Here is a 23,590-nt window from a genome sequence, read left to right on the forward strand (position 1 = left end):
TTGGAATTTGACATTTAATAATAAAAAAAAAAAAAAATAGAAGAGGGGGTGGGGGAGGGGAGAATTAATCACAACAAAATATAGAAAGAAAATGATAGCATGGTATTTATATAATATTCATTGCATAAGAGTCACCATTAGAGGTGCCCAACAGATCCCATAAATGCTTTTTCCATATTTAACAGATATATGTATATGTATGTATGTATATATGTTTATGTCATGTTTTGTAAAGCATAAATTCCTGGTGCAAAGATATTTATATAAAAATACACACAAATTCCAAAATGCCTGTGTAATTCAATTAAAATAAATATTCCCTGGCAAATCCTGGGTCAAAAAAAAATAAATCATAATAATATTATTATTATTAATAAAAAAAAAAAATGAAAAGGGTGCCGTTTTGAAGTAATATTACAGTATTCGCTCATAAAACAGGAGGTACGCTTGCGAGTTAAGAACTTTGCTTAGTGGAACTGCTTGCACATGACTGTCACTAATGTGATACCATGGTCCCCTGGTGGGCTCGATGTTCGATTCTGTGTAGGAAAAAGGGAAAGAAATGGCTTAGAATATAATTAAGAATATATAAAAAATATCACACACATACATGGCATATTTAGTTTACCTTCAGGTATTTGACTCCGAAGTACAAGGTCATAAAATCGAGAATTTGGATTCCTCAGCTTGACGTAAGCTGTGTAATGTCCTGACCTCATGGTGCCGCTGTGTTCGATGACTCCATACAAGGAATATAATAATCTAGACTCTCCTTTGGGGATGTTCTGTAGATAGATAGCACTGATTTAGTCTCTTTTAGAAACAAGCTGAGCTTATCCCCCACTTACATTAAAAATAATCATGGCTCAAACTTTCCCCTCACCTCCTTGACATTGGCAAGTGAAAATTCAGCCCTAGCAAGCATTCAATTTGTTCAGATGGCAGGATTGGTTGCAGTGCTGCACATGGTATGTCTTTCAAGGAGCAGGAGGGGAGTATATTACCCACATGTAGAAATTCTATATATACATTAAGTGAAAAGAGTTGTAGATTTCCTCCAGAATAAATGAGAGACGTATACATTTGTTTACACCCATCACACCATAAGCATTAAGCCTTGCTTTGACGATCTGGCAGCAATATTTACTAGCTCAACCAAGATCTACGCCTTCCGATATCCTCCATCAATTGATGAACAGTTGTTATCTTTCAAGTTAACCCTCCCTGTGACATGTGATTTCTACTTTTAATTAAAGAAATAAAAAGGAATGTTTGTTTTTATATATGTTATCTGCATAAAAATACTTTTTTTTACAAAAAATATATATTATTGTGCAAAAAAAAACAAAACAAAAAAAATTCTATTCCTCTCCCCTAAAAATTAGAATAGATATACAGAAAAAAAGTAGGGTCTACTTTGTCTCTTTAGATTTCCCATGCCTTCTTGACACTGGGCGGAGCTACCGCGGTCTATAAGTGTCAATCCTTTCTGCCGTCATCAGTGATGGCTGCCGGGAATGGTCTCTGTCTATGGAGGATCTTGTGGGATCCTCCATAGATCTCAGTGCTGTACTCTTGCAAGGGACAGGAGCACCAGGAGCTGAAGTGGACCCACCGGAGGAAGAAGGCCACACCCATGTGGCATAGTTTCAGGTAAGTAAACCTCACCTTCACCTGCCCCGCCAACTCTAATGGCAAAGTCACCGTCAGGGGTCTTTTCGAATTGTTCAATGTCCCCAGACAGTGACAGTGACGCTTTAAGATGACCAACACATGACTAAGTAAAATGAATTACCTTCAGAACTATGTGAAATCAGCATTGCAGTATGCTCACTCACCTTGCATTTCACCGTGCAGAAGGGTGCCAAGTCTATCAGTTCAGGAAACTTGATATGCTTGTTAATTTTGTGGAGATTAAAACCATTCTAGGAATAGAGGGAAAAAAAAAAAAAAAAGAGGGAAAATATTTACAGTCTAATAGTTCAAACCATGGAAGAAAAGAAGAAAAAATTTAATAAAAATATTATAAATTACAGCAAATACTTTAAAGGAACAATATAGCGTTAGGAATACAAACATATATTCATAACACTATATTGTACTCCTCACTAGTTAGATGCAAGGCCCCCCCAAAATGTTTTTACTTCCTTTATCCCAGTGCCAACACTCTGTGCTTCTGCCCACTCCTCTTCCCGCGACATTATCCTGGAAGCGCCACTTCCTGGCTTATTGTCCAATCCGATGTTTCTCATACAATAGTATTGGTGATGACATGGGCAAGCATAGCAAATGCTTCACTTGTCTAATCAAAAGCTTCTCATAAAGGTATATACTATGCTTTCCTATGATCAGGGTTTGATGGCAAGAATGTCACAGAACAGAGTCACACTCTGTTCTCAATGTGGAAGTGCCTCTTGTAACTCTCAGGAAGACAATCACTGGTGGTGTGTTTAGCACTGCATAACATTAATAGGTCTACTAACAGATTGCAGGGCTAAAACACGAGAGGCGCTGCACCCACCTACTTCATTGATACAATGTTCTGGGTGGGTTTAGTATTCTATATTCCTGTTCAAATACATATTAAAGTCTGCATGTCTAATGGGTTAAAAAGAACAGATGGTAGTTTGCTATTCAGTAGCAAGAGGACTCTGAAATGTGCAGTATAGGGAGATTGGGGGTAGTGTCCTTATACGGACAGAGTTTAATTTAAAAGCTATAGCGTAATTTTGCCTATAAAGAACATTAGACAAAAGGACCACGCTCTCTTCTCCTAGTGTGTCTCTGACTTGTTGATACAAAGACGACTACATCAAAGATCTCTCTCTCTCTGTAATGTCGTTAAGAAATGCCATCTGTTAAGTAGATTATTGTTTGCTTTTGGAGTACAATAATTGCATATATTTTTTTTTTTTTACAAAGAACGTCAGATTGCGTATTAGTACCTGTGGTTAATATAGATTTAAATTAACGCAGCGAGCCTTTAACCCTTGAACACAAGATATTACACCCTTTAACAATTTTTGTCATGTAATTTATGTAAGTGGGGTTGATATGATCACATACAAAGACCAGACTTACTTGCTGAAACCGTTTCAGATGTAGCGTAAGGATTGGAGGAGGGTCAGATATCAACATTTGCTTCTTGGCATTGGTGTAAACAAATTTCTTGTCTCCTGTAACAGAATATCATTATAATGATCTGTATTCACAGGATTTCCAAACATTACAGTCTAACTGTGAGAACAAGAACACTGAAAGATAAAACGTGGCACATGTGAATCTGAGAGAACTTTAAGTTATTGAAAAGGTTATCATGTAGACAGTATAAATCTACCACTCTCCGTTCTTAGCGTCTACAAACCCCCCCCCCCCTCATGCCTCCACTAGTGGGAAGGATCTCTCTCCTCTTTGGAAAGTAAGACAAGCCACAAGCACGTGCGATCAGTGGCTCCGCCAATCGCTGCACACCGACTGAACTGATCTATTTAGAAATTAATTACAGCTGTTATCAGTTAATAGATAGTTCAATTCCACCTATGTGATGAGTGAAATAGGGACAGATATTACTACTTATTTCTCTAACCCTCGGTTCAGCAAGGGTTTATGGGTTAAGATCAGACTCAAAAATCATACTGAGTGGCTTCTGACTGATCATTCTTGTCTTTAAAATATGTAGCTCTACAGGATGTAATACTATACAGTAGAAAGCGGACAACTGAACTACAACTCCCAGACGCACTTACTGCAACCTATTTGCATTCTATGCAGACAAATTGGGATCAGCTGAGCACTGCTATAGAAAAGGCAGAGCATCACTGCAGGAACAGGTTTAATTTTTTTTAATTTAATTTATTTGGCACATCGAGTAATCCCACATTGAAAATGTATATCACTATTTTTTTCTTGAGATGCTTTGTTTCTTGTTCTGGACATATTTAGCCAAAACCAAAAAGGGAACTTGTCTTACCTTTAACATTGTTCTTTGGTTTACTTGCATGTTTTCGTGTACACACATTACAAAGCAACTGGTTGTTCCCAGTCAGGTTTTCTTTGTGAGTAAACTGAGAGAGACAACGGAGCACAGAGCATTCATCCAACGGGAGATCTAGTCTGTCCGCTAGTGTACGAAAGGCAGTTTTTGGGTCCTCCATTACCACTTCGTAGACATGTGCTTCAGGCGGTTCATCAATTATCTCAAGCTCTATTTCACTTGGATTAATGACTGGACCCAAATTAAGTCTATTTAAATTTTCCGTTAATTGGTCTTCTTCATCGAATTGTTCTGTGCAAGGTTTATTGCCATCAAGCTGAACATGTGACGATTCATCTTGGAGCTCGGTGGTATCCGTGTTTAGACATCCAGTGGAACCATTTTCCAGAAACGCAGCAGATTCAGTATTATTTTCCATATTTCCTACATCCATTTCTGTTCCATTTTCCAGGTTTCTGACACTGATTTCATTACTGGTTTCCAAAACCTTGACCCCCAGCTCACTGTTATTTTCCAGAATTCCTACATCCATGTCTGCTTTATCCATGTTGTTTTCTGGATTGCCTATTTCTATGTCAGTATTACTTTCCAGCTTTTGTTTGCAGAGTACAGAATTAGCCCCCACGATTTCCTCTGATGTCACAGTGCTCTCAGCAGATTGTTCTGTTTGTCCTTTAGAATCACTTTCCAAATTAGCATTATCTTCTCGACTGACCGTATCTAAATTGTCAGAATGGCCGTTCGCATCCTGCTTTGGGTTAGTTTCCGACTCAGGCTTGTCTGAGACCGATTCTTCGTTGCCACTGTCATCTTCCTTCTGTGTGGCACATAGATTGTTGAAGAGCACTGTCTTATTTTCGAATTTCTGCTGCCGACGCTGATTCTGTAAAAAAAATAAAAAAAAAAAAAAGAGATGAGAACTAAAAAAATTTCTGATATTGATTTCTTCAATTATAAACATAACGCGACATGTACATACAAACAAAAAGGAGGGTCCTCACAATGACCTTTATGAAGCAAGGCAGGCTAGTGGAATGTTGTGAGCACTCTTTCACTTGGAAGGTAGCACTTATGTTCCACAGTAATTATGTCATGTAATTTTCTAATCCCTTGGAAGTCCTTTCATTAGGAGTGAGTAAGATATGTAGACCTAAATTTATCAGCCAGTCAAGGTATCTCAGTAAGGGGGTGAGCTACACAGCAGGGACCGACTTTTTGCACCATTACCATTACATCAAAGGGACACTATAGGGTCAGAAATACAAAATGTGTATTCCTGACCCTATAGTGGTAAAAACACTATTTAGCTCCCTAGCCCCCCTTTAATAAGTTGAAAACCCCACCTTTATTTTAGCACCATGCTTGTCAAGCGCCGCTGACCCCATCCACGCTTCACCTCCTTGGTTGAGTTTATAAGAACTGACAACCTAAGCCAATCCAATGCTTTCCCGTAGGAAAACATTGTGAGGCTATTTCGCATGCACATACAATGCTGTGCTGGCCAATCAGCATCTCCATGTAGAGATGCATGGACTCAATGAATCTCTATGGGGATAGTTCAGTGCCTCAATGCAGAGCATTGCTGTACAACCCAGAAAGCACCTCTAATGTAGCGGAGCACTAATGTGTTCCCAGGAAAACCCCTGCAGGGACCGACTATACTCACCAGCAGAACAACTACAATAAGCTGTAGTTGTTCAGGTGACTATAGTGTGCCTTTAAGTTATAGCGGCTCTGGTAGAGTTTAGAGCATTCCCCCAGGGTTTAGGATTAACAAACAGACCTAACGTGAGCAAGATGTGATTCTGAATGAGTAACCGCACTCGTGATGAACATTAATTATTCCTAACCAGGGTTATAAGAGGTCATATTCTTCTCACAGGAAGTCATGTCTGTACCTGCTTTTCATAGTTCCTAATTACCAACCTTTGCCTGCTTTTTAGCTTGTTTCTTGGCCTTTTTCTGAAGATGTTTACTTGTTCCAGTCCCTTCACTTTTCTCTTTCACATAGCTATCGTCGTCATCCTCATCTTCTTCTTCTTCGTCTTGAGGCTTCTTTACCCCCAAATTTTTTGAGGTTTTAGGAGAAACCTTTTTTGAGAGCTGCAATAAGTAAAGTTGTGCTTTTGAGAGACTGATTCCGCACTCTCTAACATAGGAGCCTCAATATGTCACCCACAGAACAAGTGGTGCATTAAACTCAGAATTGTAGTGAACTTCGATTTAAACTGTAGAATGTAGGCAACAATACAGAACCAAAATCTACAATTCAATCACAGCTTGGCTACTTTAATCTAAATTTTGTAATTACGTTTTAAATGATTCGGTTTATTAGATTATTTGGTATTTATAGAATACCTACATCTTCCGTAGTGCTGTACAATAGAGGAAAGGGCTACTAAACTGGTTCATGGATTGCAGGATAAAACTTACCAGGAAAGGTTAAAGAACTTAACATGTATAGCTTGGAGGAAAGACGAGACAGGAGGGATATGATAGAAACATTTAAATACAGAAAGGGAATCAACACAGTAAAGGAGGAGACTATATTTAAAAGAAAGAACTACCACAACAAGAGGACAGTCTTAAATTAGAGGGACAAAGGTTACAAATAATTTCAGGATATATTCCTTTACTGAGAGGGTAGTGGATGCATGGAATAGCCTTCCAGCTGAAGTGGTAGAGGTTTACACAGTGAAGGAATTTAAGCATGCGTGGGATAGGCATAAGGCTATCCTAACTATAAGATAAGGCCAGGGACTAATGAAAGTATTTTAAAAAAAATGGGCAGACTAGATTGCCTGAATATTTCTTATCTGCCGTCACATTCTATGTTTCTAAATACAGATAAATAATGAACACATACTGATACAAAGTGAAGAAAGGACTAGGACCCTGCTTACAGTTCTTTTATACAAAGTGCTTATAATTATATAGTGTAAATAAGTGTATCAGTAGTGCTTTACAACAGTTAGCCCATCTCTTACCACATCATCCAGAACAGGAAGGGAAAGGTCAAGAAATGGTTCATGCACCAGTGACACCTTGGGGAAAAAAAAAAGTTACATTTATTTTCATTTTAATTGTAAATGTTAACGTATTATAGTATAGTTCAAGGAAAAAAAAAATATAATAATATCATCGTTTAAACAGGAAATATTGGGGATGTTACTTTTGCCTAATTTAATGATACTCATTTTATCTACCTCAGAAGGATTAAGGACCGAGTCAACCTTCCTGGTTGAACAGATTCTATTCATGATGCATTAGCCCATTGAGCTATCTCGACTGCATAGATATAGATATATTCACAGAAAGTTAGATCCATGTTATTAACCTTATATCTCTTCATAGCAGACAGGACCTTTAGGGTTTATTATGTAAATATATAGAGTAGGGGTGCAGCGCCTCTGGACCCCCGGCCAAATCCAGTGGATGCATGAGACGCATTAAGGAGGAGGACAGAGGGAGACGCTTGTCACTGGTCTGATGAGGAGACACAGGGCCAATCAACAGAACCAGAGCTCCACCAGCATCATAGAGCTGCTGCCTTTTGATTAGCAAATATACTGACCACAGGCACAGTTTGCACTACATGACCACATGAGAAGGAGCCTCAGAGCCTTTGAGAAGCTCTTTCTCGTGCGATCATGTAGTGTGAGCAGCGCCAATGGGGAGAATGAGGATGTGGTGTCAGAGTAATGTCTCAGCACGGTCTATCCTTCCTAAACAGGCCTAGCTGCTGCTGCTGCTCAGGAGAATCAGACAGTGGCAATGAGACAGAGTCTCTCTAAAAACAGCCGGATTTTCCAGTGCACACAAAATCATCAGGGGAGCAAAGGATCAGAACAACCTTCTTTGACAAGTATCATAACATAGATACAAGTGAGCTATTGGTGGAGAAGTGATATTGGGTATGGCACAACCATCTCATTAATATCATATGGCAGTGGACTCTTAAGAATTTCAGTCAGTCATCTGGCCCCCTCTCAGACCCCTGATATTGATTGAACAGTGAGAAAATAGCAAAAACTGAATGTGATCCCTAGCAAAGAGTTAGCTTACGGTTTTGTTCAACTGGTGGATACATTCTAACCACCTAGGGCTGTTCATTTATTGATACTTTTTGGAGACTCTAGAAAGGGACACTCTTCTAAGTGTATCAACCTATTTGCCAAGATACCTATACACAAATATTAGGTTTAAGCTATACTATACAACATTGTAGGGTGATTTCAATTTATTATCTCAAGCTTTTGGTTCAATCTCTATCAAAGGATATACCTACCTATTATTTGCATATCATTACCAAGACTTAAGCACCATTTGTGCCAGTATAGAGAAGTAATTTCATTACTGCAATCAAGCACATCAGTTTACTATTTATCTCTAAACATATTTTCTTATCTGCATACTCCTACTCGTATACAAGACCAGGGTCTCCCCTGTGTGTTTTATTAGATGTGATAGACTTTATATAAGTTTCCTTTTTTTATTTGGGGAATTTATACCCTATAATAAAGGTGTTTTTTATTTTAATTTAATACATATGTGCAACGCCCAGAGAACCCTTTTTTGGTGCTCCCAGGCTCTTCTTTTCTAGGGATCACCTTCAGTTTAAGTATTTGCTATATATCCAAGGGTTACCCCCTATATAGGGTTCTGTGGACACACTATAGATCCCGTTAATCGGGAATCTTGCAATTCTGTGTCTGTTCAACAGTGAGAAAATGCCTAGTTGTACCACATATTACAAGGCTTATTAAAGGAACACTTTAGCATTAGGAATTCAAACCTGTATTCCTAAAGATACACTGTCCCTAGTTCCATAGATGATGAGCCCCCCACTTTAGAATAAAATAAAAGATTCTTATTTGCCTTTTTCAGTGCTGAGACTCCCTTGGCATGGACCAGGCATGGTCTCCACCAACGATCGTCCAATCCAATGCTCCTCATAGAGCAGCCCCGGGGACCTGATGCGCATGTGCATCCAATGCTTCATAGGAAAGTACTGAATCCAATACTTTGCTATAAGCTTTCGCATCACGTGAACAAGTTTTACTCTTCCTGAAGTTTTACTCTTCCTGTTCTAAAACAAATACAATCTTTTACATTGCTGGGTTAAAATGACAGGACCATTGTACGAAGACCACTTCATTGATTAGAGTTTGTCTGCGTGATTATAGTTGTCCTTTAACACTAAAATGCTTTGAAATCCTATAAGTTGCAGATTTAAGTCCATTATAGCAGAGTTGGAAACCCAGCCGACATACATAAATTTTCTATTTTAACTAAATTGGATTAAATTCCCTGGCAAATTGCCAACCGTTTTCGTTTAACGAATAACCAGGCTGTAAAACCAGCACCCCCATATCTACTTGGAAACACTAGAACACTGATACCCCATGCTAAGCCAGCACCCCAATGTCTACTCTGAGTTGCCACCACATCAATATAGACAATTTTAATTTCAGAGTAAAATTTTATATATATGCATTTGAAAACGCAAAGTATTGTAATGGTGAATTTTAATGATACATAGTATAGTAGATAATGTTCATGGCATTGTTCTTTCGAACATAGCAGATGACGACACATTGAGAACTCCAACGATAGGAAATATGTTTTCGCTTACCGTATGACATTCCTCACACATAATTGTACTAGTAAGCTCTCCTCCAAATAAACGGTCCACGAAGTTCGGGAACGCTCTTCGTTTTTCACAGTCTGGAGAAGGCAAACAAAAATAGGTGGTTAAAGGGAGCTCGCTGTAAAGTTCATGTTGCCTAGAGTGCCTGGATGCTGACCCCCAATTTATTAAGAGTCCGTTTAGGAATGCTTTGATGTAACGTGTCTATTCTCAGCAGCAATGATAATGCAGAACCAGCACCTTATATCAATGCCAATTTAGATAAAAACACCGGGATAACCCAATTCCAGCACCCTCAACCAATTCTGTCCAGGTTGAATGAAAACAGACAATAATATTGTCAAAGTGTTAACTTTGTATTTTCCCAGCGGCCGCAATTTCGAATGAGTCATTATAGAGTCATTCCTTTAACAACTTAGTATTCACATATAGTTTACTTTCAAGTTACCTTTAATTTTCTTTTTAATTTCCTCTTCATCTTGTTTTTCAGAGGTACCGTGCAGCTCCTTGGTCATTGCAACACGTATTCTCTAGAGTGTACGAGGAAAATCGTTAGGAGACTACCTTCAAAGAAATGTGTTTTTGATTGAACAGTTTTTTTGCATTATAGTTTCATTACATGGACCATTGTTCGTTTATTAAAATATGAAGGTGCCAGAAAATTTGCATACAGGATCATTAACTAATGTAAGACTTTGCAGGAATTCAAAATGAATTTTTAGATTTAAGGCCAAATGAGCTGAATGGAAATCACAGCTGACTTGGAGGTTTTTCTAGTTCGGCTAATTAAGTCTAAAAATGTAAATTCATTTTGAAATCCTGACAATTCTCACTGCAGTGAATAACGCTGATAATGTGTGATTAGAGATTTCAAAGCTGTCACAAATGTATAACAAAAAAGGTAGAGAGAGTTTTTCCTGCATGCTTACAGACTGCTTGGCACATAAGACACATGAAACAGAAATGAGTGTATTCAGAAAACACTTCATTGCAGTAAATTGAGATCAAAATTAAATATTTAGGCAATAATTCTTCAACTCAGCTAAAAAGTCCCAGCTTCAATTCAAGACAAATTAGAACAGCATTCGTTACATCGGTAGAATCAGTGATGGATAAAAGTGTTCTTATTGGAGGCTCATTTTAACAGGTAGCGTTTTATGGATATTGTGCCAATTGAGAAACAGTGAGATAGAGAGAGACGGAATGTACAGAATAGAAAGTGACACCAACATATCAGGGGTGACTGAGTGGCGAGACAAATAAAGTGGTAGGTTTCTCCAATACAGCCAGGAAAAAAAAAGAAGCAAAAAATAAACACACACCTTTCACATTACCATGCGAAGATGGCTGAGAGTAGTATTCAAAGTGCAGCTCTTGCAAGGCAATCAAGGCAGCTGGCAAACACATTTATTTTTGTGTGAAGTGAATGAGAAGATGCTCATGGCTTTTTTGGCGTTATGAGAAATAACTAATCTCTGCATTTTCCTTGACAATATGAGGACTAGGATCAAGTCCAGAATTTCCTTAGAGGTATGTAATATTTGGCTAGGTTTTTATTTTAAATCCTGCAATGCGTTAATACTGGGTGGTGTATCCATGCTGGATTGTCTTTCGTTTGGAACATATCGTCTACATACATTCGGAGACGTTAATAATCCTAACCAGCTCGCCTTCTTTCAGCAGTACTACCTGGATCTCCTCGCCTCTCATGCCGTCCAGAAGGTAACGAAGCAGTTCCTGACTATCTTGCTGCTGGTATCCTTTAAACCGTATAGCTCTGTAAAGAAATTACAATGATCACCAAAAAAAAAAATAAAAAAAAATCCAACAAACTATTGTTAAAAACAAAAAAATGAGTAATGGAGAAAGAAGCTGCAAAATCACTAAATTATGAACTGCAGTGTCCTGAAAACCAAACCTTTCGGAGACTAGAACGCAGACTGAGACAAAGAACCCCAAATCTCCCGGATATCCAAATGAAAAGTGACTGAGCCACATGGCTTCAAGAAGATTTTTTTTTTGTTTTATGAAGACAATTTTGCATAGGCAAGACACAGCAGGAGGATGTTTCGGTTTTAAAGGGGCACTAAGCACCAAATCAACTTTAGCTTATTGAAGTGGCTTTGGTGATACATGATTTAGGAGTTAAATCATGTATCACTGTTTCTGCATTCCTAGTTACATCTCAACTGGCTATGACTTGCAAAGTCCCATTAGTTTTTTTTTTCTAAGCAGGCTGTGTAGGTCACATCCATGGAAGGCATTCAGCATCAGTATAAAACGTCTATGGATGTCTATATCATTTTCGAGACCTAACTTAAAATATAAGGGAGGGGTAACAGAATATAAATAAATTCAGCAATGTAACAGTTCCATTTTAAGCGAGGGTCTCGGCAAGTGGCAGTAATGCCATGGTGGCTAGCAGATCCAATGGGAACATCTACGTTCCTGCCCAGATAAAGGCAAAGCAGGAGATAATGATCTCTATACGAACAAGTATCATATTATCAAGACATTGAAACTCTTCCATGAGACGTTTAAACATTTACTTTAAGACAGCTGGGCAGCTCTGGTACATACTCACTTTTTACAGACCTGAGTGAAGACCTCTTTTGGGGTCACCACCCCTTTTTTGGTTTCCTGCATTTCTGTCAGGAACTGGGACATTGCTAAGGTCAGGGGTCCAGGCGACTGATTTAAATTCAACTCTTGAAGAGACTGGAAATAGATGAACTTGCAGATTTAATAATTAACCCAAAAGAACTTTTAATGCAATAATAAAACGATCTTAGACATTTGCACTGTTGATGCATTGAGGAAACAATTGTTTCAAAGTCACGGGCAGAGCAGGACCTCCAGTACCAGTTATAGTATATGCCACAAGTTTTAATGAACGTCACATTTAATACGTGCGTTATGCTGGCTGCGAAATTGCCACCACACGTATAAATTCCCATGTTAGTTACAATTCCCTGCTAACCGGAGATACAAAATATAAACCCTCGGCGAGAACACCGCTTCATCAACAGATGACACATGCACACATCTATCCTGATTAAAATCACATGTAAAACAGACGTACTGGTTTGTTATGTGTGTATACCGTTGCATATCAGACCTATGTTTTTTTTTTTTATTTTCATGTTTAAAAGTGTGACTGCTTCTTTAATCCTATGCCAGTACCAGAAGGGGAGGGGGCGGGGAGGCATTGTGATTCTCTCGCCAACTTCTCTCCCATCTGATCATTAAAGGAGAGAGCTGAAATAATGTCAGCGGCTGCTGCCCAATCAATTCAACTACCACTATTCTCAGGCAGACAGACACATGGATGTCCCAGTATTCCCCAACATTAGGGATTCCCACATTGCACATTGTCAATCACACTTTGCAATGCAGGATTTGAAAACATGATCTGCACATATTAAAAAAAACATTTATTTTTTACAATTCATCTTGATAAGCAGAAACGTGAGATTAAAGGGGAACACCACTGAATAGAACCTACGCTGACTGTGACGTGCAAAAGGGCAGAGCTTAGAACAAAGAGTTAAAATGGAAGCAGGATAAAAAAAAAAAAAAAAAAAAAGTTAAAAAGTATTGCACTTACTTTCTACAACTCACAAATACATATTTGTTAAATACAGGCATAATCAAGCACAATAAAAACAAACACAGAAAGTGATAGTTCACCCTTTAAATGTAATATTTAACTTGTTGCGTACAAGCTCATACTTTTCGGTTCGGTAAAAAGGACATTCTAATATAGGTTTCCACTTACAGAATCCAGCAGTTCAACAGAAACACTCTGGGGTAATTTTACTTCAATCAGAAGCTCCCTTAAGGTAGGGGTCTGTGATAAATTCTTCATAAAAAGAAAGAAAAGCAAAACATAAAGTGCATTAGAATCTTAACTTACAGTCTATGTATCAAGAATATTCATTGCGCTAGTCACATCGCTAACACACATGCATAAAATATGAATTCCAAGTTACGATATTAGGTCATTCTGTTAACGCTAACATAATGGTTTAAAAAAAAACAAAAAAAAACAAAAAAAAAACATTATCGACAAGAACTTTTTGACTCACTTGCATCACAGCATTAAAGAAGCACGTGTTCCCCAAATTACTGAGCCCCTTTACAGTGGGTTCTTGATTGTTACTCAAGATGTTGACTGCTTTGTCCCCTTTAGAAATTTTGTTGGGATCTTCTTCCATGTTCTCGCTCGTTCTACTTTTAATTGTCTCTTCCACCTTTTCAGATGTACACACATCTTGCTCTGTTAATACTGACGTAAACAGAATAAAACAAATAACAAACACCAAGACATTATTTAAGGTATCAGGGGTGGGTTCTCTCTTAATTTACATTTTTAATTAGAGAGGCTACTCGTCCACCTTAAAGGGAAACTATAGTGCCAGAAAAACAAACTAGTTTTCCTGGCACTGTAGCTTTCCCTTCTGTCAAGGCCCCAACCCACAGTGCTGAAGGGGTTAATAACCCCTTCAATCACATACCTGGGTCCAGCGCCGATGTTCCTCAGCACTGCCTCAGCTCCGCCCACGCTCCTCCCCAACGCCGGCTGCTGGCAGGGGAGACCTAATGGGCATGCGAGGCAATGGCCGAACGTGCGCATTAGACCTCCCAATAGGAAAGCAATATTCAATGCTTTCCTACGGGGATTCTGGCGACGCTCGATGTCCCCATGCAGAGCGTGGGGACGTCAAACATCATTTAAAACACTTTTGGTGCTGTAAGAATCCGGAAGCACCATCTAGCAGCTGTCTGAGAGACAGCAACTAGACTTGGGATAAGCCCTGTAATCAAAACTAACTGACAGGGTTAAGGGGAGAGGGGCAAGGCACCCAGACCACTCCAATGGGCAGAAGTGGTCTGGGTGCCTACAGTGTCCCTTTAAGGAAGAAAATAATTAATTAATAAAAAAAAAAAAAAAGTAAATGCACAAATACTATCATGACTTCCCTGGTGCTCCCATATGTTTAAAGGAACTCTATCTCTATCCCAAACATAATCCTAACTGAAGAAAAAAAAAATCATAACAGAATCATCATGGAAAAAGAATGCAGAATTCTGGAGCCATCATGAATCACTTTGATCTTGTGAATTATTAAAGAGGTCCCGAAAACCCCTACATGGAATCATTTACACAACGTATAGATATAAATCCATAGCCCTCTCAGGAAGGTTGGGGTTATTCTAAAATATGGCAAAACTTTAAATGGCCCAACATATTCATCAAGGAAGTTGCCCGGGAATACAATATTTTATATTTGCACAGGTGTCTGGGTCAGATGTGAACGCCAACAATAACCCAGCTTTCTCTTATGAAACAAAAGACAAAACAAATGAAACAATTCCAAAATCAAGCCACCAAAGACCATTTATAGCCATATATGCAAAGCAAGGCTGGTCTTTGAAGTAAGTCTTGTTTAAAATGGCACAGACACTGTCACAAGAAAAGATCAGTAAATATTGATATACAAAATGTCTTCAGAAATCTAAAATTACGAGTACAAACTGTTCTGCAATACTTTCAGAGTAGGATACAGAGTTAAAGAGAAATCTTTACAACAAAACAAAGTTTCATGGTCTTCTGCCATGTGCTGTGTTGTATTGTCTGCGTACGGTCCTGACTGCTTCTGTCCATTGCCATATATTTTTTCTGCTCACTGATTCTTTTGAATTATAGCCAAGTTTTTTTTTTTTCCCTTCTTTCTTTTTTCTCTAAAAGCTGTGTTTGAAGCAATGTCTATTGCTAAGGGTATCTCCAACAATGCAGAAGGAAGTATGAAACACAATGTCTGCCTGTGCTAATTTTTATAGTGGAAACACTATATTGCAACTTTCAACGCCCAAGAAGGACCCTCAAATTCAAACTTGAGATATGCAGGGGATGCATAACAATAAATATTTATATTGGTAAAAAAAATGGCTGCTTAGTTGTAACACTACTGCTTAAAGTGAAAAGTACCCTATCCACTGGTGCAAAATGCACAAAGCAGGTTTTAATTTGTTTTCCTCTACAAAAAGTATTTTGCATTTCTTTTCATTATGACCACATTTACTGAGAATGCGTTTTTAAAGATGGTTTAATACAGTTGGCATTTTTGAATACACTAAACTGCCAGAATATCATTTCCATTGAGATTATCTGCATTTTCTTTGCTCACTTAGGTGAAACCGTACAAACAAGGGAAAAGATCGAATTCAATCTTTATCAAGATAAAGGCCAGTGGGTCGAAACGTTGATTTTTGCAAAAATCAACGTTTCGATGTTTAATAAATTTATAGTTAAAAAAAAAATAAAAAAATACACCGGTTTTATTTTGAAAAAATCCAGCGAGTGCTCTCATTTTGTTGGGATAGATATATGCTGAATTTGTTTGCCAAGATTCAAGGTTTAGTGAATACCAAACCGTATTGGAGTGGAGTGTCCCGTTAAGTACAAACCTGAATTGAGAGTTTTGACACTTGATTTGGATTTTCGTTGGATGTATTCCACCAGCTGACCTAATCGACTAGTGTTAGCGAATGGAACTTCAACATCACATGCATAGCACCTATTGAAATGAGCAGAGAAATGTTTTAGAATAAATATGACTAACCTAGTTATTTGCTAAAATGAGAACTGTTGATAATTTAAAGGGAATTTCAAGTTTACAGCTAAATCAGCCAAAATGAAGATGATTTTACTCACCTTTTTTAGGAAAGCACTGGGAGGCTATTGTGCATGCGCGGCAAAAACTCTGTACCAGTCTGCATCTCCTTATAGGGATGCACTGCATCAATGCATCTCTATGGGGAATGTTCAGCACCTCCTTGCAGAGCATAGAGACGCTGAACACAAGTGCTGCACATGGTGTTTCAATTAAACTGCTAGCAGGTTTATATCCCCCACCCCCTATGACTCCTCTCCTGCAACTGTCAAAAATTACCTACTAAGCCCTCAGTGAATACTTTTCTAACAACCTACTTCGTACCTACTACGTTTACCCTTTGTGTCACTATAACCCACTCCCTCTAGAATGTAAACTGATGGAGCAGGGCCCTCCACCTCTCTGTTCCTGTACGTCCAGTTGTCTGGTTACAATTACATGTCTGTTAGTCCACGCATTGTACAGCACTACGGAATTTGATGGCGCTATATAATTAATATTAATAACTAAGAAGCACCTCTTGTGGCCGTCTTAATGACTGCACCTAGAGGTGTTACTAGGCACCAGTGTACAGACTGCCTTTTCTATGAAAAGTCTGCGTTTACATTGAAAATTTTGCAGGGTCATGCTACAGAAATTGTAGTGGTTCTGGTGACTACAGTGTCCCTTTAAAACCAAAATTACAAATTTTTGTACTGACCTAGCAGTGTTTTCTGGAGTTAGAATGATATCGGCTACAACTCCTAGCAACTCACAGCACATGCTAATCACTGAATTCGATATACAGACAAGCTGAAGCTTAACATACCATACACCCCACGTCTCCATACTGAGCACCACGCAGTGAGGGACTGATCTTGGTTTGTTATAATGGTTTAATGCGTGCTGGTGTGTCGAATACCTCCCACAACCCTTCAAAGAGACAAAAAAAATAAAATAAAAAAATAAGGAAAGTTATGTCACACATCCAATAAAATTAAAATAAATCAGTGCACATGTTCTGCAGCACAGTACAATGTGGCCAATAGAAACACTTAGAATGTCATGTGAGAGAATCTAGCCTTAAAGGGCCAGGAACTTTGTATCCAAGGTTTCTTTCTCAAATAAAGGAACAAATTTTAAAACATTTTTTTTTTTTTTTTTTTTAAGGAGGATGAATCATCAACTTTCAATTGTACAGTTACATGGTCAGTCTAAGCACCAAGTGTGCTTTGCATTATTGCAAAGTGCTTGGTTCTTAGAATACCCTGAGTGCACTCACTGCCATCAGGACTATCAATCAAGCTGGTTGCTTATATCAGGAACAGTAGGAAAGCCTTTATCTTCCCTGGAGAGAAAGCAAAGCCTCAGACTAGGCATGTGCAGCTCTAACACACAGCCCATTGCACTAAACAGTATGGCTGCTATGCGTTTAAAAAGCAGTTCAGATCAGCTTATGTGACTATTTAAATTGCTCTTTAAGGAAAAACTACTCAGCCCATTCTTTGCTGGTAAAGAATTATAGGATACGAGCTGTTCTCATAGAGCAGAATGAAAGTTTGAAGCATTGTGATTTCTCAACTAATATACTTGTACTGTACCCGATTTCCACATTTGAGACACAGCCAAATCGGAGAGCTTTCTACAGACTCCTCTTCAGAACCATCCTTCTCCTTGTTGTCCGTTGGACAATCCTGACAAATGGTCCAATCGACATTCACCAAAGCCTTTTTAACTGGTCCTTCTTCTACTGCTTTCCGGAGATGACTGCATGCTGGTCCTGTCATGGAAAATGGTACGTTTGTAATTATCAGGATCTGTGCAGGGGAGCAGGTCTACAACTCCAGGTACATAGCCATCAGAAAACTGGCAGGACATTTCACTATTACAGACAAAATTTAAAACAAGGATTTTTCCACAGAGTTTACCGTACTCTTTCCAAACTTTCTTTTAATCCCCTTCCTTATTTTTTTAAATCTTGCCAACACTATTTGTCCTGATGTTTCTCTCATGCAGGATAGCACATATAAGCAGAGTTTGCCATGTTCACGTGTGATAGAAACACTTATACAGACAGCTCAGCGTTACGCAAGAACAACATTCAAAACAGTAAGACCTGATTCTTTGGGCTTACTCTGGCAAAGCCTGAGACAATGCATAATAAACAAAAATCTAACAATTGTATGAAACAGTCCTGTTTAAAGACAAAAGGCAGCCTACGAAAAAAGGAAGAGTATTATTAAGTCATGGATTCACTATGACCCATTATGCCAACGTGAGATAACATGTGCAATGACCTGTAAGATATGTAATGATGTCATTCAATGGATATAATGGAGCACTTACTGTGATCACTCCCTATCCAGGACAGCCACAAAGATATTGTAAGTAGATACGGGACATTCTATTCATTAAACTAAGTCGGACTCATCAAATTGTGCTTGCTGAGCAGAAAGCAATTGCTTCAGTGTGTGAATTCAAGCAAAAAAAATACAGAAGCTGTCCCCACTTCCCAGAGATACAGTTACAGTCCATGATATAAAACCATCATCAAATTAACCATACCAGTATCTGACGAATCTTCTACAGGAATGTTTTTTACTTTTTTCTTCACCATAATGCCGTTACACAGTGACTGAAAGAGAAGACAATAGATTAATATAAATATAGATCAGTCACAAACGTGATCTTATTCCCTTCACAGATAAACACTTACCGGTACTACTCTGATGGCTTTACTTTGAAAGAAGGAAGACTTTTGCGTAGTACTTTTAGGGTTAGAGAGTAAAGTAAGGATTTTGGAGCATGTAAAAAGGAATCTGAAAATATAAAATTTTAGGACAAAACTGATTGATTGGAACAAAAAAATTCAACTATATTTTTAGTTTTAATTCTCAAAAAAAATATCCCACTTTAGTCAATCAGCCTGTGTCTATCTCTACAAATTATTTATGATCCAGTCGAAACTGAATTAAAACAAAAAAATAAATTGTACCCACACAATGAGTAGCACATTCATACTGTATACCCATATACAAAGCAGTGCAAGGAGACAAGTAATGGTAAGGTTGAAGCATTCATTATCATATTTTAAGGGACTGAAAAAGTTTAGGTGAAAAGTTATGATTTGTAAAATGATTCAATTCTTCTATTATTATTATAATAATAATCACTTATATTGTTCCAACATATTCTGCAGCACTTTATAATTATACAATGGGAATATTTAGAGGCAAAGAAGGCCCTGCTCAGACAAGTTCACAATCTATAACCATTTCAAGTAGAAAGATATATATCGTTTGGATAAAATAAGGTCGGTTTGGGAATTAAACCTCAGTTTCCCATTTCTAAGTAGTGACGTTACCACTGCATTTGGCTATTTCAGCGCACATTCTGGCTTTCAATTCACTAAAATTCTGTGTTAAATTAACACTAAAGCGTTATGAGTACTCAGTATTCCTAACGCTTTAGTGCCCCTGTCTCTGGGTATATTAAGGCCTCCCCACTAAACAGGTTCACTAGGCTCCACAGTACATTTCACAACAGTGTTTAGAACAAATTCTTAAAATGAACATTAGCTAAAAATGTCAGTCAATAGGAAATCCCTCACTAAAATGGTAAGCACAAGGGTATCTTCTTTTGTATCTTATTGACTCTAAAATATTATTTCACTTCAAGGAAAAACAAAGTCTTAAAACTAATTGCACCATAAAAAATAATCTGCAAAATAAAAGAAAAGAGGAAAAAATGCTTCTCTTTAAAGGGATACTCCACGTACCAACACAACTTTAGCTAAATTAAGCGGTTTTGGTGTATAAAGTGTGACACTGCAGTCTCACTGATCAATTTTCAGCAATTTATGTGTTAAAAGAACACTGTGGCATTAGGTATACAAACATGTATTCCTAACGCTATAGTTTTTAACTATTATATATAGGTGAGATTTCTATGCGACCATCTGATTTAAATAGCAGATAACAAATCCCCATTAATTGTATGCTATAGTACAGGGCTCGACAAATCACAGGCGTCAGGTCGCCATGGCGACCATGAAATTTGTCCTGGTGCCCAGGATTTGTGAGCCTGTTTGGCCCTTGAGGTGACTGACTGCCTGAGATTGGAGGCGGGCAGTTGACTCACGCAGGGCTGAGGCGGGCGGGCAGGCAGGCGGACGGTCGGCTCATTGAGAGCTGAGGACAGGAGGCTGAATAAGGGAGGCGGTGGGCTAAATGAGCGACGTGGCGGCAAGGGAGCTGCAATCTCCCTGCTCTACTCCCTTGCACGCCCTCCAGTGATGCCGGGAGCCGGAATATGACCTTATTCCAGCACTGCATCAATAAAAAAAGCGCTCTAGGCAGGAGAGCATGGAGATGACAGCAGCCCCACTGGACCCCAGGGAAAGCTGATCAACTCCAGCTCTCCCATAGGTCCCTACCTTGTTGGGAGGATTTTAAAATAAAAAAAAAGTAATGATTTGTGAGTGTGTGTGTCAAATTAGTGAGTGTGTGTATGTGTGTGTGTCTGTCAGTGAGCATGTATCAAATCAGTGTATGTGTTTAGGTTACTTGCCCCCTACAATCGCATGGGAAAGGTGTTTTTACTCACCCTTTTCCCCACGCTGTGCTGGTGGCGCCTCGGCTGGCCCCACCCCAATGGCTGATATCATCAATCTCGACAATCTAAGCCAATCCAATGCTTCCTCAAAGAAAAACATTGGGAGACATTTGGGCATGCGCGACAAAACGCCATGCTGCGCAATCAACGTCTCCTCATAGAGATGCATTGAATCAATGCTTCCTTATGGAAAGCATTAACATAAGTGCTTCACACTGTGCAGTACTAACCCATGAAGCACTTCTAGAGGCCGTCTGAGTGACTGTCACTAGAGGTTTTACCAGAAAGCAATGTAAACACTGCCTTTAGTCTGGAAAGTCAGTGTTTACATTGGAAATCATGCAGGGACAGTATATAGACTTCAGAACAACTACAATAAACTGTAGTGGTGATGGGTTAAAACCCCTTCAGTGATTTACCTGAACCCAGAGCCGATGTCCCTCGGCGCTGAATCAGGCTCCGCCCACACTCCTCCGCCCTAATGCGCATGCGCGGCAATGGCCGCGTGCGTGCATTAGACCTCCCCCTAGGAAAGCATTATACAATGCTTTCCTATGGGGATTCCGGCAACGCTGGAGGTCCTCATGCATAGCGTGAGGACATCCAGCGTAGTTTAGAACACTTTTTGTGTTCTAAGAAGCCGGAAGTCCCTCTAGTGGCTGTCTGATATACACCCACTAGAGGAGGACTTAACCCTGCAAGGTAATTATTGCAGTTTATAAAAACTGCAATAATTACACTTGCAGGGTTAAGGGTGGTGGTAGTTGGCACCCAGACCACTCCAATGGGTAGAAGTGGTCTGGGTGCATGGAGTGTCCCTTTAAATCTCAACTGTGAAATTAAGCTAGCTATTTGGTCTGAATTTACCATTTAGAAATGATTCGCTAAGATTGGAGGTTTAGTGAATAATAAGAACAGATTCTGATTGCTCAAGATAACTGGAATACTAGTATACAAGCAAAAAATGCAATTCTTCTTACATACAGTACCTGCGACAATAATAAATAAATTCATCTGGTCAAATATCTTGTTTTTAGGTGTTTGTAAAGACTAGCAGTGCGGCTTAATGAAAATGCCCACAGAATATAAAAGAATGTCTGCAATTATGTTGACGCCCACATATAGTAAATACAGTTAAATCATATACTTCTAAAACAAAAAGGTATTTAAAACGGCTAATGTAATGCTAACAGTGAAATGGAAGGGTTCATTCACTCCTTCCCTCTCTCTTACTGAAAGAATTATGTGACCCATTGAAACTTCCTGTACTGTTTGAAAGGAGAGGGTGAACTTACATTTTCAACAGATTTACAGGCATATCGGTGACTAGTGGCTTTTGGCAAAATAAATCCATACCTCTACAGGCTGGCAATCATACCTGTAGTATACATGAGGGTGAGTAAGGCTTTATGGACTAGATTTCATTATGAAGAAAAAAACAAACAAACATGAAAATAAAAACATTTATACTGGCTCCAAGCATCATGTTCAAATCATTGATTTGATGTGGTCATGGTGCCTGAAGTTTGTATGTGCAGTATTTTGCTATGAACTCCACCTCATTTGCCACCCTGAAATAAGAGTTGCTCTGTGACATTGTTCCCCCAGTGTGCAGGAGTGACGTCAGCAGAGGAGGATCAGGCTCCAAGGAGAGCTTGCGCGGGGCTCTGGAATAGAAGTACGTTTTAGATGTATTTTATTATAAAATATAATATATATATAAAATTTAAATAGGGGGAAGGGGTTGTCAGACTAGCACACCATTAGTTATTCTAACCAAAGCTAATGTTTTATAAAAACAATGTTTTTTGATTGGCGTAACCCTTTAATTAGGCTTGGGCTGCTCAATTCCATAGCTTAGAATCTTTAAAAAATAATTTTGAGCATAGTTATGTTTAGAAACGTAGAATGTTCGATTCCCCCCAAAACAGATTAGAAATACAATTCTACAAACAGCAACCAATGAAAAAGTATAACTGGCAGAAGGCATTCGGTAATCTGGCAACCATTTAATGCTGTCATAGGAGCGCCTGAGGGTAAACGGATACTCCTGCATTGACATGAGCAGGGAATGCAACCTCCCTTTCACTATAGGACAGATCTTTGGCACTCCACCTGCCATGGACTACATTCCCCATAATTCTTTATATTTTCCTTATGATTCTTTACGTAACTGATTATTTATTCAGAACAGGTTTAAAAGTAAAATGATTCTAACACATGAAGGCCTGGATTAAAGAACTAGCAGAGCTTTTTTTAGGGACAATACTGGGTCACCAAGCAAGTGATGGCTACTGCTTGCCATACCAGCTGTTGTGGTGGGTGGGCAACCTGCTCCATGATGTGAAGTCAGCCAATCTCTCAGGGAGGGAGAGGGGAGGGTGCAGCACCCTTTATATGTCTGATGAGAGAATTGATGGTGGAATTGCCAGGTCCATGGGGGGTACCTACCTCTCTCCCTGGCAGAAGGGCACCTTCAGCAGAGAGGAATAGGTCTAACAGGGGAGGGCTAAGGCCATAAAGTTGGGATAGTGGGGTGTCTGATACCTGGGTCTCAATAAAACACGTGTGGCTAGCTCCCCTGACGAGCAATCCCTCCACTCAGCTGCAATGCTTCCTCTCCACGTTACCGGTGTGTTCTCCTTGCCCCTCCACCCAGCGGCTTCACGCCCACAC

General features: G+C 39.0%; 1 protein-coding gene across 3 annotated transcripts; it reads right to left on the reverse strand.

The window, feature by feature from the left end:
* Nucleotides 1-386: 386 nt before the first annotated feature.
* USP16 (ubiquitin specific peptidase 16) lies at nucleotides 387-23,579 on the reverse strand. 3 transcript variants are annotated; one of them, XM_063448167.1, is made up of 19 exons: nucleotides 23,462-23,579; nucleotides 19,023-19,119; nucleotides 18,866-18,935; nucleotides 17,902-18,080; nucleotides 17,130-17,233; nucleotides 16,116-16,225; nucleotides 13,733-13,932; nucleotides 13,423-13,506; nucleotides 12,229-12,362; nucleotides 11,334-11,421; nucleotides 10,093-10,174; nucleotides 9,630-9,721; nucleotides 6,982-7,038; nucleotides 5,921-6,097; nucleotides 3,971-4,877; nucleotides 3,082-3,176; nucleotides 1,839-1,925; nucleotides 629-785; nucleotides 387-539 (listed from the first exon to the last, which is right to left on the reverse strand). In XM_063448167.1, exons 3-19 carry the CDS (start codon nucleotides 18,915-18,917, stop codon nucleotides 415-417), a joined length of 2,730 nt encoding a protein of 909 aa, XP_063304237.1. In that variant the 5' UTR covers nucleotides 18,918-18,935; nucleotides 19,023-19,119; nucleotides 23,462-23,579; the 3' UTR covers nucleotides 387-414. The 3 variants fall into 3 exon arrangements, with proteins under 3 accessions (XP_063304237.1, XP_063304246.1, XP_063304256.1); XM_063448176.1 differs by lacking the exon at nucleotides 23,462-23,579 and adding an exon at nucleotides 23,366-23,406; XM_063448186.1 differs by lacking the exon at nucleotides 23,462-23,579 and adding an exon at nucleotides 23,366-23,406 and having other exon boundaries at nucleotides 19,017-19,119.
* Between the last annotated feature and the right edge of the window lie 11 nt (nucleotides 23,580-23,590).

This window comes from Pelobates fuscus, chromosome 1 (genome assembly GCF_036172605.1).
Source record: "Pelobates fuscus isolate aPelFus1 chromosome 1, aPelFus1.pri, whole genome shotgun sequence".
NCBI classification, from domain to species: Eukaryota; Metazoa; Chordata; class Amphibia; order Anura; family Pelobatidae; genus Pelobates; species Pelobates fuscus.